This window comes from Gadus macrocephalus, chromosome 2 (assembly GCF_031168955.1).
Source record: "Gadus macrocephalus chromosome 2, ASM3116895v1".
Classification (NCBI taxonomy): Eukaryota; Metazoa; Chordata; class Actinopteri; order Gadiformes; family Gadidae; genus Gadus; species Gadus macrocephalus.
Window position 1 is genome coordinate 3,050,391 of NC_082383.1, and position 14,260 is coordinate 3,064,650.

The following is a 14,260-nucleotide window of genomic DNA, read 5'->3' on the forward strand; positions in this document are numbered from 1 at the left end:
GAATCAACAGATTCATGCAACACAAATCCAATGTTAAATACACTCAACATGGGAACTATCGAACCATTATTCAGAACCAGATATTAAATATAGGCCTCTGTGCTGTCATATTTAATTTCCTATAGCCCTCACAGATAGCTGCTCACAGGCTGTGTTCCAGCACAGCTGTTAGGGTGTGTGTGTGTGTGTGTGTGTGTGTGTGTGTGTGTGTGTGTGTGTGTGTGTGTGTGTGTGTGTGTGTGTGTGTGTGTGTGTGTGTGTGTGTGTGTGTGTGTGTGTGTGTGTGAGGGGGTGGGGGGTACTCCCACAGCTTTGAGGAGATGAAGACGTACTTCATGAACGTCCTCTTAGCTTGTGCAGATCAACTCATCTCTTTTCCTTAATTGCATTTTATTACCTTTACAATTACAGCAAGAGATTTACACCGCCACTTTGAGCCAAACCTGGGCTATATATATCTATCTATATATATATATATATATATATATATATATATATATATATATATATATATATAGGAGATCATCATACAAATCCAAAAATGTTTATGTTGTCTATATTGTCAACGTTTGCTGCTCTTTCTGAATGTCCCTGAATGTGACGGTAATAAAGTGTCTTATCTTATCTTATCTAATCGTATACTCTTTCTAATCAAACAGATGATTGACAGGTGACCCCAGAATTGTCCAGTCCTCAGCGCTCTCTAATTCAGCTCATGCATTCGGTGCAAATCCGCCACTGCCTGGAATCATTTGACGAAGAGTTTACTGCAGTATCTCTCCTCCCTAATCTAATTCAGTATCTTCACATGGATTTGTGCAAACTCAAAACCTACAGGTGCTTAGATACGCACCCACGCTCATGCGTAGGCTATTACAATAATCATGCATGCGCGCACGCAAACACACGCACACACACACACACACACACACACACACACACACACACACACACACACACACACACACACACACACACACACACACACACACACACACACACACACACACACACACACACACGTTTACACATACACACTCTCACCCAAACGCATACAGACACACACTAAATAAATAATAGGAATTAAATATTGGAGATTGCAGAAATGCAGATGTGTAAATCTTAGATTTCCATTGTTATTTGTACGTTTTCCATCGTGAATGATGTTTCGTCTTGGAGGAACCAAAAGCCAAGTGATTTCAGCAGGTATCCGACACACGGCGGTAAATCTCATAATAGATGCTCAATGGAAAAAACGTGTTTGGCAGGTTTCCATTGGCTTGCTGCCGGGTCTGTGTCAGAGTACGTGCGGAGCGCTGTTGACTCTGGCTTCGGTTTGAGTTGTGCAGGAGTAGATCGGATCACAATCCGACAGAACAGCCACAAGAGCTTTGTTCTACATGAAAGGAGGCCATTTATCTATCAGCAAGTCAATACAGAAATAGACTTGCATATTGTACTGATATTGCCTCTAACAGCCAGGCAGATATATAGTTATTGGGTTGGGCTATGAAGATTAATAAAACTTTATCTTTGATTCCACAAAGTATGAAACCTCTTGGTAAGTATGCCCATGATGCATTCTGTGATGATATGTCCATCATATGAAGAGGCCTGCGTGAACTACCTGCACAACAACGCCCTCTAGCGGAAGCTGGCACAAACAACAAGCACTCCTATCTACTGCGGTCAAGTGAGCCGCCATTCGTTCATCCGCGGTTAAACAACCAGCCGTCACATAGAATCTTCGTGCGCCTTTACTCTAAACAGCCTTTGGGTGGTATCTCTAACTTTGCCGTCTCTGTCTCGAGCTTCTCGCTCACAACCAATCACGTTCTTCTGGAGGTCAAGTTCTTAATTGATTTCAGCTGCGTCTCCCCCGCCTCTCCTCATAAAGCGCCCCCACCGTGACGGATGTTAATCGTTTATTTTGCGTTGGATTGCGTGGGTTGAACAATCCGGACATCGTGGCCACCGACGTGGACCTCCCGCCACCGGGACCCACGCAGTGAGTAAAGCGGGGTACTTCCTTCATGGCACATGTTACACTCTCCCCATCTCGTCCTGTCGTCTGTTCTCGCCCCTCTATTGTACATGTTTTACCGCTGGAGGTTAATGTGGATTTGCTGATGGAAGTGGTAGTTTGTGTTGAGTGGTTTATCTATGGGATCGACTGACTAACTAACGCTGCGGACCGAACAGCACCGACCACCACACTGGGAAGTGTCCTCTGCTCACAGTGGAAGCAGCATGGAAGAACTGCAGCAACTCTGATGGAAACGTGGACCTCCACGCTGTTGAACTGTTCTAGGCCTACTACAAACCGAGGCGGTCCCACTCGGTTAAAGATCTCGTGGTCAATGCGGCAGACCGCTGGACCTGGACGTCACCTTCTGCAGATACTTCGCTGCCCTCAGGAATCCACGGATAACTTGAAACATGTCCGACTCCACATGTCCGAAAAATCGAGGATGGAAACTTGTGGAAGGAAGAAAGGGGTCTGTTTTTGCTCAACCCATAACCCCACTGAGCCCTTCTGTGGAAACCTGTCTGACTGACCCTACTGACTGGGGGCCTGTTGATGTGTGTTTGGTTGGTCTGGACTGGTAGAAGGTTTGCTGCTTGTGATCTGCAAGGTGGTCCTGGGTTAGATGCGGTGTCTGACTTGCACACCACTCTCCCAATTCTATTCTTCTCTTTACTACTTCTACTTTCAATACACTTGCTGCTGCTGCTGCTGTTGACCGCTGGTGGTGCAATGTGGTTTTTATTCGCGTATGTTCTGTGGACTTTGCATTTGTATTTTAATGAACATGTTTACTGCCTGTTAGACCTCGGATTGGCAAACCTAAACTCCTTCACTGGCAAAATGTAGATGCAAATTAAATGCCAAAATTAACATTTCAATATTCGTTTTGCGTATTTCACCAATAGCTTCGGAACTAGACGGACCTCGTATATAATTTGCTCTTCAAAGATGCGGTCAGGCGTCCCTCCGTTATATAACGTTTTCTGCCCGGTACGAAATAGACCGACCAATAGCAACCCTTTAGGCTATCTAATGTGAGGTTGGATATACGCAACATGTAGTTGTTTCAACAACAAAGATGGAAGTTGGGGAACTAAAGACTGTATATGCTCACTAAAAGAACGAACGACTACTACTCAAAGATTTTGAGGAGTATGTATTTCTGCATCACCCGTTCCAATGCTATGATTAGTCGAGGCCTATCCAATAGCATAGCATCGACCCATTTAAGATCGCGCCCTTTAGACACGCCCCTTGGAAATTGAACAACGCACTTCAACGCAGAGGATCCAGAAGGATTTCATAACGAGTCCATTGGAAGATATCGAGGAACATGAACATCACCAATGAAGGAGAGTAACGTTTCCACTTGCTATAGGAATTTAGTGAAGCACTAAATAGTTAATAATAATAATGATAAAATGTGGTCACCATTTATTGACTTTTTGGGTAAGACTTGCTTTACTAATATAACCGCGTTAAAACCGCATTCATTTACTTTTCTTGTGTAGTTTCCCACTATTCATTAAATGTTTTATAGAAGTAAAAAAGTAATCAATAGAACTATACACATTTGTACAACAATTAATCATTATACAGGATTTGAACATTTTCTATTCGAGCTCATGCTTCATAATATTTCCAAGGATTGCAGAGTACCAAATGATTTATGAACAGTTGTTTTTGTTCAGGAGCGGATTGTACACCCAGAGGCTTCAACAGAGCGGGTCTGGAACTGGGAGCTGCAGGTGGATGTTGGCCAGGAGCCGTTCAGTCCTACAAGAACAGACGGGTGAGCCGTGGAACTGCACATCCTATAAACTCCTTGGCGTGGTCAAACGGTTCAGAAGGAAACTGGAATTCAGTCATTGGTTGTGATTGGCTTGTTAGCCAAGCGTTCTCAGCCACTAGGACTAGTGTCCTTATGAAGATTAGATGTGTGGCTGGGTTTGGGAGTTTATAGGAAATGATACTTCTCGAACGCACAGAATGGGAGAAGATAAGCTATTGACATCTGAGTGAGCGAGGAGAAAAAAATCTCCAGTGTTTAAATAGATTTTGTCTTGTTTCAGTAGAGGTGATGGAGGCGGTCGTCTGGAGGTGCTCGTCTGGAGGTCCGTGGCGGTCGTCTGGAGGTGCTCGTCTGGAGGTCCGTGGCGGTCGTCTGGAGGCGCTCGCTGCAGGTGGAGGGAAGGCCGGGAGCCGTGCAGCCCAACGGATGCTGAACGGTGAGACACGGAACTTCACAGCTGCACATTTTTTTTAGGCTTGGTGAATTGTTTAGAATTAAAATTTTGACATGGAGCCACAGCAACTCTGAGGTGTTCTGAAAAATGTCAGATGCATTCTCAGCCACTAGGACCAGCTCCAGGATGTAGGCTAGGTGTGTGTGGCTGGCTGTTGGGTTAAATAATACCTCAATCAAGACTGCACAGTAGGGCATCAGTGAGATCTGTGGGAGCTAAAGCAGAGGAGGAGTTGATTATCTGCATCATGTACGGGGAGAAATGTGCAGTGTGCAAATGGAACGTGTCATTCGCCTTTCAGAAGGACTGAGGCGGAGGTCCTGGAGGCAGAGGCCAGCCTGGAGGCGGCGGTGCCCTGGAGGTCCTGGAAGCGTCCAACCTGGAAGCCGCCACCTGGCCCATGGAGGGCCAGGTGGCGGCTCCTCATCCAGTAAAGTTAAACTCCTCTTCAGTGCATCCATGATGAAAGGGGAGAAATGTTCCAGTGTGCAACTGGAACTTGTGTCTCACATTTCAGAAGGGCCTGGAGGCGGCCAACCTGGAAGGCCTGGAGACGGCGGCGGGCCTGGAGGTGGAGGCCAACCTGGAGGTCCTGGAGTCGGTGGGCCTGGAGGCGGCGGTTGGGTCCAACCTTGAGGGCCTGGAGGCGGTGGTTGGGACCAACCTTGAGGGCCTGGAGGCGGTGGTTGGGACCAACCTGGAGGTCCCGGCGGTGGTGTCCACCTGGCGGCGGTCAGCCTGGAGGGCCCGGCGGCGGCGTCTTGGAGGGCCCGGCGGCGGCGTCTTGGAGGGCCCGGCGGCGGCGGCGTCCTGGAGGGCCCGGCGGCGGCGGCGTCCTGGAGGGCCCGGCGGCGGCGGCTCATCCAGTAAAGCTAAACTCTTCTCCAGTGCATCATGAACGGGGAGGAATGTCCGGGGTGCAAATAGAACGTGTGTCTCATTTCAGAAGAAATGAGGCGACGTTGCGGAGGTCCAGGCGGTTGGCCCGGTGGAGGTCCTGGAGGAGACGGTCCCGGCGGTGGACGGCTGGGGGATCCGGCGGTGGAGGTCCGAAGGCGGCTCGTGATTAGACCAACCAGCTCCTCATCCATGGAAGGTCAGCTCTTTCTCCAGGTCAATCTGATCAACGAGAAAATCAAAGAGCGCAGCCATGAACTGGTGGTATCGCCATTTGGGGACTAAACTCTAATGTTTAACTCAAGTAACTGCAGTGTTTCCCCCAGCACTGTGTGGTTAAGGCCGTCTTAACAACAGGGCCCCGCCTTGACTATCAATGTAGAAAAATTATATATAAAAAATAATTATGTAATAACAAAGTGCAAAACTCGTAGGGAAAGAAAACATACTTTCCTCAAGTACAAAAAAATATAGATAAATAATTTGTCTGTAATACTGTATACTGTTCAAAACAATAGTCGTGCCATAAAACATTTTGAATGCAATTGAAAAGGCGGTTGTATGTATTATTGCGAACTGAAACCCTCACCGAAGACCCCCCCCCCCCCCACCAACTTGACTAAGACATTGTCTGGGGGAAACACTGAACCGGGTTGTATCACTTAGTAGTGAGTACACTAGGGTAGCTGGGTCATCTCCAAATGGTAACTGAGTGTTTGCTCCAGCAGGATTGAAGGAGTCACTGGGGATGAAGATCACTGCTCAGGGGCTGACGACCACTCATCTTTCCGGAGAAGGTACATAAATCTACAGCTGATGTGATTAAAGTTCTGCAGTTCAGATCCGCTGATAAATGGTCCCATACCGTATCCACAGCGTCCTCATGGTGCAGGCGGTCAAACCTCCACCTCTTTGAAGAGACCAAGCAGCTTGATGACTGACTGGTTCTTTATACTCAAGACCTCGTCCCGGAGCAGAGGACGGACCTAAGGCCCGCAGCGCAGCCGACTAGAGACTCCATGTGGAACTGGTAAGATACTGGATTGACCATCTTGAAGACATTTTCATTTATTCAACAAGGTTAGTTTTGTTTGCCGGGTATGTTGCTTTGATACTAGGGGCTTCTTCTGTAACAAACTTTCTAGAGAATAAGATCTGACTTCAGCCAATCAGCGGGATGTCCTTGAACAAGAGCCAATGGCTGAAGGTGCTCAAACGCATTATTTTGACTCACTCCTCTACTATTGCTGTAATCAAGCTGGATGGCTATTTTGCTCCTTCTACTGACAAAATCAAGTCTGCCACCTGGTGGCTGATGAGGGCGTAGCAACTCGGGGTACATTGGAAACATGATAAGAAGAGCCTGTTTTTGATGGTTGGATCGTATACCTAAATGTTTTTACATCAAAATATCGCCGAACCCCATGTTGGACAATGCTTGTTTTCATCCTTTCTATGTTTAGCTTTGATTTATCCTTACCTTTTCTTGTGACCCATTCCCCTTAGGTTCAATTAAGTTGACCTCTCCTTCAGGCGACTTAAAGGGAGACCAGATGTGCGGCAGCTGGGTGTCATGGTGCAGAGACCCAACGCTGGTAAATATTTACTTCCTCCTTGAACAGACCTAACGCGTCAAACGGCAATTATATAATCCCTCCTGATCTTTATAAAGGTCTGAAGACAAGTCTTTTCTGTGAACATCTCCACTGACTAGTGTGCTCTTAATTAAATTAAAGTTAATTAAATGCAGTAACTCCAATGCACCTGGAGGCTCGTATTGAATTTTTTTGAAACCTGGTTCTCCAGCACTAGGACTGTTGAGCTAAATAAATGCTTGTTTTTTCGCTAATTTAAGTCTATGAAATCAAATGCTGATTGAGACCAGATGGGGCTGTTCCTGTATTTATAGACATTTGATTGATCTTGACACTGATTCTACTTTTTGCATCAATTTACTTCACAGTACTGAACTACACCAGTGTGTCCTACTCCCATAAACCCTGAGGATCCCTGGATGGCTACACCAGCACATTAATCCACACCCAACATCAACACACAGTGCACACTCTATAGAGCTCGTAAGTCTGCCCCTTGCGGCGGGACCTCGTGAGATCGTAAGTTATGACTGGGTTTCAATGGAGAGAAAGTAATTATTTTCTCCATTTTATGTTTCACCACATTTTGGGGGAAGAATGTTTGAATCAATCTTTGTCATTTATTTCTGTACTCCATATCTGTAATCCCAGCTGTTGTATTTTAACACGGTAGCTGGGAACCCTCTTTATAGGGAGCGACTAGAGGGACGAGGCTGGAAGCAAACCTGAGCCTGGATCTTAACCTTCTTTCTAAACCTAATGCCGCAATTTAACCGCAAATAAAGTGAGGCCTAAAGTAACTTGACTCTCTTACCTAAACTTGCTTGCCTAAACTCGCTTGCCTAAACTCGCTTGCCTAATACCTGAACTCGCTTGCATAAAACCTAAACTCGCTTAGCTTGACTCGCTTGCCTGTACTCGCTTGGCTAAACTCGCTTGCATAAAACCTAAACTCGCTTGCATAAAACCTAAACTCGCTTAGCTTGACTCGCTTGCCTGTACTCGCTTGGCTAAACTCGCTTGCATAAAACCTAAACTCGCTTGCATAAAACCTAAACTCGCTTAGCTTGACTCGCTTGCCTGTACTCGCTTGGCTAAACTCGCTTGCCTAATACCTGAAGTCGCTTGCCTGAAGTCGCATGCCTAATACCTGAAGTCGCTTGCCTAAAACCTAAACTTGCTTGTCCAAACACGTTACACAAAGTTAACCATCCATAATCTTTAACCCAAACCAGACTTGTCCCTGGGTCGCTCCACTTTAATTTAGAAGTTTCTTCTTTTACCTCATCTGCGTTTTGAGTTTCATTCTTTTGAGGGCTTGAAGTGCTTTGGAGGATATTTGAACCTTTGTTTGCCGCATCAATAAACATGCTTTATCTTTACCCATTTTGTTTTGGATTGCATTTCTATGTGTAATCCGGCCAAATGTTCAGTGTCCTTACATGTAATGTCTATGGTCTGACGATAATCTGACCTCTTCATGAAGCAGAATGTGTGTGAATGTTGTCCCGTGAGCTCCAGGCTCTCTGTGGGCCGGTCAACGTCTCTTTAGCAAAAGGTTGGAGAGTGAAATTCATTTTTGTGCCATTTTCATGTGTTCCTGAGTATTTCAGACCTGTGGTGTTTCACATGAGACCTTAATGGGAACTTTTCTTTTTCTTCCTGCATACGTAATGCGTACATTAGTAGGGTGATCACTGTTGATCCCAATATTGATCATTAACCACCTCATTCTTTGGGATTACAAATCATGTAATTTATGAGCATATTTGCAAATGCCTCCAAATATCAGATTGTGTAAAAATGAATGAAATGTAACCTGCTTGATTTAAAGAAAATAAAACATCCAAATATTATAAACCTGTTTTGTGTTGCTCTTACCATGTGGAAAAGAGCAGATAGATATGTTTAGCTCTGATTTGCTGCCTCCTTTTGGTGTGGTGCTGGGATTTGTTTAATATACTTTTATCATTTCCAGGATAAGTTAATAACCTAGTATAGCCTACCTGGAAAAGAAGGGATATGATGGGCAGGCTGTTTCGGTGTAAGTGAAATCCGCGAGCTGCTGATCATGTGAGAGGTTATGTAGTCACATTAAAAAATACCTTGAAAGATGGTAGGCCTACGATCTACGAGAGACGCAGAGGAACTTTCCTTATGAGGCTTTTGTCGGGATAAAAAACAAGTGCTCAGCAAAATGAACAATAAGTTGAAGTTTTTGCACTTTTTATTTTGTTTGTAGCCTTTACTCAGACGTGAGCTCATTCTTGCATGCGGGTGTCCGGCTTGGCAGTGTAAAAAGGCCTATACATCATCCTGCCCAACAATATGGGCAGGATCTAGACCAAGCTCTCCTAATCGGGTCAGCAATAGCCGGGTTTCAATGCCCAGAATCTGAGTTTGAATGCTACTGAATTAATGGAATGTTGCATTTTTTGTTTTACATCAGATTCTAAATTGCGCGCCAATCAATGAAACCTTATGCGGAATCAGATAGTCGGCTCTTTGCTGCACATTAAGATAAATGTAGTTGTCACACAAGCTATTTTTGTAATTATTTCAGGGGGGAAAATGCCTTGAAAAAATGTAGTAGTGCGTTCAGGATAAGGACTAATGTAGCATATGTCAGCCTAGGCCTAATCAATTGTGTTTTAATATCTTTAGCATTCATATTATTGCAGTCTAATCTTTTCGTAGGCTATTCTGTTGATGGCCTTGATGGGGAGATATTTTAACGCTTTTTAACCCCATTTTCCTGCATCATTCCTGCGTCACCCCCTCCTACGGAGCCCATTTCAGCACCGTGTCAGTAGACGGTTACAATCCTACGAACGTCGTGAGTGCAGTGAACGCGCGTTCGAAGCACTCCAAAGAAATTTACGATGGCTTGCAAGATCCATCGTGAGAATGATCGTACGAGCATCGTTATCGGGGAAACGGAGCCCTGATGCCCATGATCCTCTGGTGCTTACATTGATAGATAGATTTTGGCTCTTATTATGAATATTCATGACATGCAAACATCTCGCCTCTGCTAGGCTAACAGCACTGTCCGTAACACACGCACGCACAAACACAGGACAGGAACACACACACGGCCACGGTGGAGAGGTCATCTCTCTTATGACGTCACAATGAGCTGCATGACGTTGGAATTTTTTTCTAAGAATCTTTAACGTTTGCATGTTTACTGTTGCACACATATTGAAAAACGCTTCTGAACAAAAGACATCGCTCGACGATTTCCGTCTGATTATTAATAAGCTTATTCTGTCTGTGTTGTTTCTGCAAGGAACGAACGGAAAACAAAGGTATGTTACGGTCACTTAACGAATTTTTTTTAATGATTTACTAGGGAACGGGCTGTTAAATAGGATTCATTTGTTGAGTTTATAGGCTCTGTTGTATGTGTGCGATCGTTTATCTGACGCATTGTTTCATAACGCGGCCCTCAAGTCGGACAAGTCGTTTTATTTTTCCCATCACATTTAATCGGTCACCATAATGCAAAATTGCATTATGTCAGCACTTTGAAGTGGGCTATAGACCGAATTTCACATAAGTTCAGGCACTGACTGATATGACCATACTAACTGTTGTACCGTATACTTGTACACAAGGAACCATTCGATTTTACTGTATAGATTTTGAGAAAATGTCATTTGAAAAACGTACACATGCATATTCTCACCTTTGCAAATTGCATTATGTCAGCAATTTGAAGTGGGCTATAGACCGAATGTCACATAAGTCCAGGCACTGACTGATATGACCATACTAACTGTTGTACTGACTACTTGACCACAAGGAACCATTTGATTTTACTGTATAGATTTTGAGAAAATGTCATTTGAAAAACGTACACATGCATATTCTGCTGGCCAATGGAGTCGAAGGTCCGCACTGGCGGCCAACTTGCCACAGTCAGCTGCTCACCCATAACACTGTGTTGACTTGGTAGTGGTACATGTACTTTTTAAATAACCTTAACCACCTTGCTACATTTTCAAACGGTTTGTTTTGTTATAAACGTCAGAGATGTAGTTACGGCACTGCATACTTGATACTGATGAATAATTATGTTAGATTCTAAAAAAATTGAAATGTTCTAAAATTGGTACAATATTATAACCACGGTAATAAGGTTTGTAAGAAACCCAACCGTTGGTAAAACGGTTGAAAATGTAGCAAGTTATGGTTATTTATAAAGTACATGTACCACTACCAACACAATGTTATGGGTGAGCAGCTGACTGGCAAGATGTCCGCAAGTGCGGACATTCTAGACGCCGCCAGCTAGTGTTCTATATATCTACACACGTAGGTGAAGGTTTTATTTTGAAAACGTTGCGAGATACCACCCAAAGGCTGTTTAGAGAAGGCGCACGAAGATTTTGTGTGACGGCTGGCTTAACCGCGGATGAACGAATGGCGGCTCACTTGACCGCAGTCTCCTATCTGATCAATAGGGAGGTAGTGCGGATGTACGGTCAGCCAATTGAAGCAAAGCGGTGGGCGGTGCTTAGGGTTCAGAGGTTACCTTTTGAGCTGCACACATTTCACCCACATGTGATTGTAAATACATCGGATTTAAAGTCATAACAATGGGAAAGAAGCGACGTGGAAAGGCTCACGATGGGGCGGATCCGCCCGGGAAGCCCCGACCTTCTAAGAGGTAACTTTAGAAAAAACAGAGCCGGATTCTGATCCTCTTTTGATCAGTCAGGCTAACGTGGCTAACTTCCCATGTTTACGAAGCGAAACGTACAGTGTGTTAGTGTTACTTTGTCGAGTACCATGGACCCGTCCACCCTGTAGACCAACGCCATGCCTCCTCTCTGTCCCCTCTCTGTCTCCATCTCGTATCTGTCCGCCATGTCTCCTCTCTGTCCCTCCATGTCCCTCCGTGTGGTCTCAGTGGTGAGGAGAAGCCAGTCGGGACCCCCGCTGGGGACCAGGACGACCACTTCAACCAGATCCCCTTCCGGCTCCGCGAGATCATCAAGAGCAAGGAGTTGATGAAGAAGGGGAAACCGAAAGCTAAGAAAATTAAAGGTAACTAAGGGGTATTCAGAAGCATATGTCTTAAATGGGGACAGTAATTATTATTGATTTAATGTGTTGCGTGTCACAGTCACATAACTGCCCACAGTCACCGTCCACCCAGCTAAGGAGGTAGAGCGGGTTGACTGGTAATCGGGAGGTTGCTAGTTCGATCCCGGCTCCTCCTAGCGTTGTGTTGAGGTGCCCTTGAGCGAGACGCCTCACCCTAACTGCTCCTGATGAGCTGGCTGTCGCCTTGTATGGTTGACACCGCCGTTGTGCGTGAATCATGGCTGAATTTCAGGCAATGTTGTAAAGCGCTTTGAGTGGCCAGGCAGCCACTGGTTAGAAAAGCGCTGTAAAAATGCAGCCTATTTACCATTGAACTCTTTTCCTTACAGCTGCCATTCCCTTAGCCACGACGGAGGAGTCTCTAATCGAAGAGATCGCTGTCCCGCACTTCAAGAGGAAGAAGGACGAGAGCAAGAGGGCGTACTTGGGCCGCATGAACACCGAGACGGACCACGTCATGTTCCTCACCAAGAACCAGGTGGAGAGGAAACCAGAGCTGGAGGAGGAGACGAAGGAGAAGCCCGCAGCCAAGGTCAAGTCTGAGAAGAAGATGGAGTGAGTAACGTCACACACGTCTGCTGTCCTGAGAAAACCAAAAAAAAAAAAAAAAGCATAATAGTGACTTGTTGATCCTAACTTCATAAGGTGTGTGTGCGTGCGTGTGTGTGTGTGTGTTGGATTGGATCATTACTGTAACCCTGTTTAATATGTTCACTTACTATAGGGTTTCGGTTATGCTCTCACTTAGGATGTATCGTTCGTTTGGGGATCAATGCGACAATATATAATTGTGAAGTTAATTATGAAGTTGAATGCTGCCTGGTTCAAAGTTTGTTTTTAAGTGTGTGTGTGTGTGTGTGTGTGTGTGTGTGTGTGTGTGTGTGTGTGTGTGTGTGTGTGTGTGTGTGTGTGTGTGTGTGTGTGTGTGTGTGTGTGTGTGTTCTCAACATGTACTCAACCCTCCCCTGTATCTTTCCAGGTACAATCAATCCCGATTGAACCGACTGCATCAGAAGAAACTCAACCGACAGGAGAAGGAGATGGAGAAGAACATGTTCATAGGTATTACTGGTGTTTGCGTTTTAACTCAGACCATCGTGAGCGAGGCGTGTCTTTACTAAACGGGCGGCATGTGTCTCAGGAGCCAGAGCGGGTTGTCCAGTAACCGGGAGGTTGCTAGTTTAATCCCCGGCTCCTCGAGTGTCGAGGTGTCCCTGAGCAGGACGCCTCACCCTGACTGCTCCTGAAGAGCTGGCTGTCGCCCTGCGTGGTTGAAGTGAATGTGTGTATGAATGTATGTTAGACAATATTGTAAATTGTAAACTTTGAGTGGACACTGGTTAAAAAAGCGCCCTATAAATAGTCTGTTTACCATTTACTAAGCAGTCTCCCCTGTCGCCCCCACCTCTTCTCCAGACAAGGTGAAGTTCGGGGAGGTCGCGATGGAACCCCCCACGTTCACCGCCCAACCCCGGAAGGCCCCAGCGGCCAAGGTAAGCACGTGGTTGTGATGTAGTGAACTGCTAGGATTTAGGTTAGGTGTCTGGATTGTATTCCACTCACACTCACACACACACACACACACACACACACACACACACACACACACACACACACACACACACACACACACTGCGTACAGCACCTTTTTTATACCAAGCAGGTAGCTGTTGTGCATCTCACTCAAGTCCACCTGCGGGTAGACAATGTGTTGGCTGGGGGCCGACCCCAGAAACGTTCCCCCCTACTGATCCCTCCCCCCCCTCCCCCAGAACGCGGTTTCCAAGGGTCTGCTGCTGAACTCGCTGCTCGGCCAGGATGTGGTGTCCACCGCCTCGCCCTCCATGGCCCGGAAGAGGATCATGGAGGAGGAGCGCGTCCGCGTGGTGGAGGCGTACCGCCATCTCAAGAGGCAGAAGCAGCGCAAGCAGGAGCTCAGGGACGCCTCGCTGAAGACCCTGAAGAACCTGTAGCACACACACAGAGAGAGAGAGAGAGACACACACACACACAGAGAGAGAGAGAGACACACACACACACACACACACACACACACACACACACACACACACACACACACACACACACACACACACACACACACACACACACACACACACACACACACACACACACACACACACACACACACACACACACAGCTCCATTCGACCTTCTTGGTTTTGAGTCAGAGCTCTGCTCGTGCCATGGCTTGGCGTGTTGGAGAACTGGGACGTAAACATTATTTCTCTATCCGGACGTGGAACGTGGACGTGGGCCTGGTTGTTCGAACTGATGGGCTGACCCATCTGGGAACGTCCGATGGGGGCTCCCGGTTCCGTACCCAACCGACAGCAGCCGTCTTGCCAATCTTCAGA

The 14,260-nt window shown here is 46.1% G+C and overlaps 2 protein-coding genes and 2 long non-coding RNA genes across 4 annotated transcripts in view; 3 read left to right on the top strand and 1 right to left on the bottom strand.

The window, feature by feature from the left end:
* The window catches only part of LOC132475194 (uncharacterized), a 110,007-nt gene that overhangs the window by 39,682 nt on the left and 56,065 nt on the right, over positions 1 to 14,260 (top strand). The window lies entirely within an intron of this gene.
* On the top strand, positions 1,847 to 7,352 carry LOC132475057 (uncharacterized). The gene is made up of 11 exons (XM_060076033.1): positions 1,847 to 2,008; positions 2,203 to 3,821; positions 4,102 to 4,129; positions 4,179 to 4,257; positions 4,580 to 4,705; positions 4,793 to 5,141; positions 5,222 to 5,371; positions 5,898 to 5,969; positions 6,049 to 6,202; positions 6,679 to 6,767; positions 7,136 to 7,352. The coding sequence occupies exons 5-9, from the start codon at positions 4,676 to 4,678 to the stop codon at positions 6,111 to 6,113; spliced, it is 666 nt and encodes a 221-aa protein (XP_059932016.1). The 5' UTR covers positions 1,847 to 2,008; positions 2,203 to 3,821; positions 4,102 to 4,129; positions 4,179 to 4,257; positions 4,580 to 4,675; the 3' UTR covers positions 6,114 to 6,202; positions 6,679 to 6,767; positions 7,136 to 7,352.
* LOC132475060 (uncharacterized) lies at positions 7,388 to 8,622 on the bottom strand. Its single transcript, XR_009529795.1, has 3 exons — positions 7,918 to 8,622; positions 7,715 to 7,882; positions 7,388 to 7,581 (listed from the first exon to the last, which is right to left on the bottom strand). It is a non-coding gene; the product is annotated as an uncharacterized LOC132475060 (long non-coding RNA).
* ccdc137 (coiled-coil domain containing 137) lies at positions 11,270 to 14,041 on the top strand. Its single transcript, XM_060076059.1, has 6 exons — positions 11,270 to 11,442; positions 11,686 to 11,822; positions 12,212 to 12,437; positions 12,862 to 12,944; positions 13,299 to 13,375; positions 13,655 to 14,041. Exons 1-6 carry the CDS (start codon positions 11,372 to 11,374, stop codon positions 13,853 to 13,855), a joined length of 795 nt encoding a protein of 264 aa, XP_059932042.1. The 5' UTR covers positions 11,270 to 11,371; the 3' UTR covers positions 13,856 to 14,041.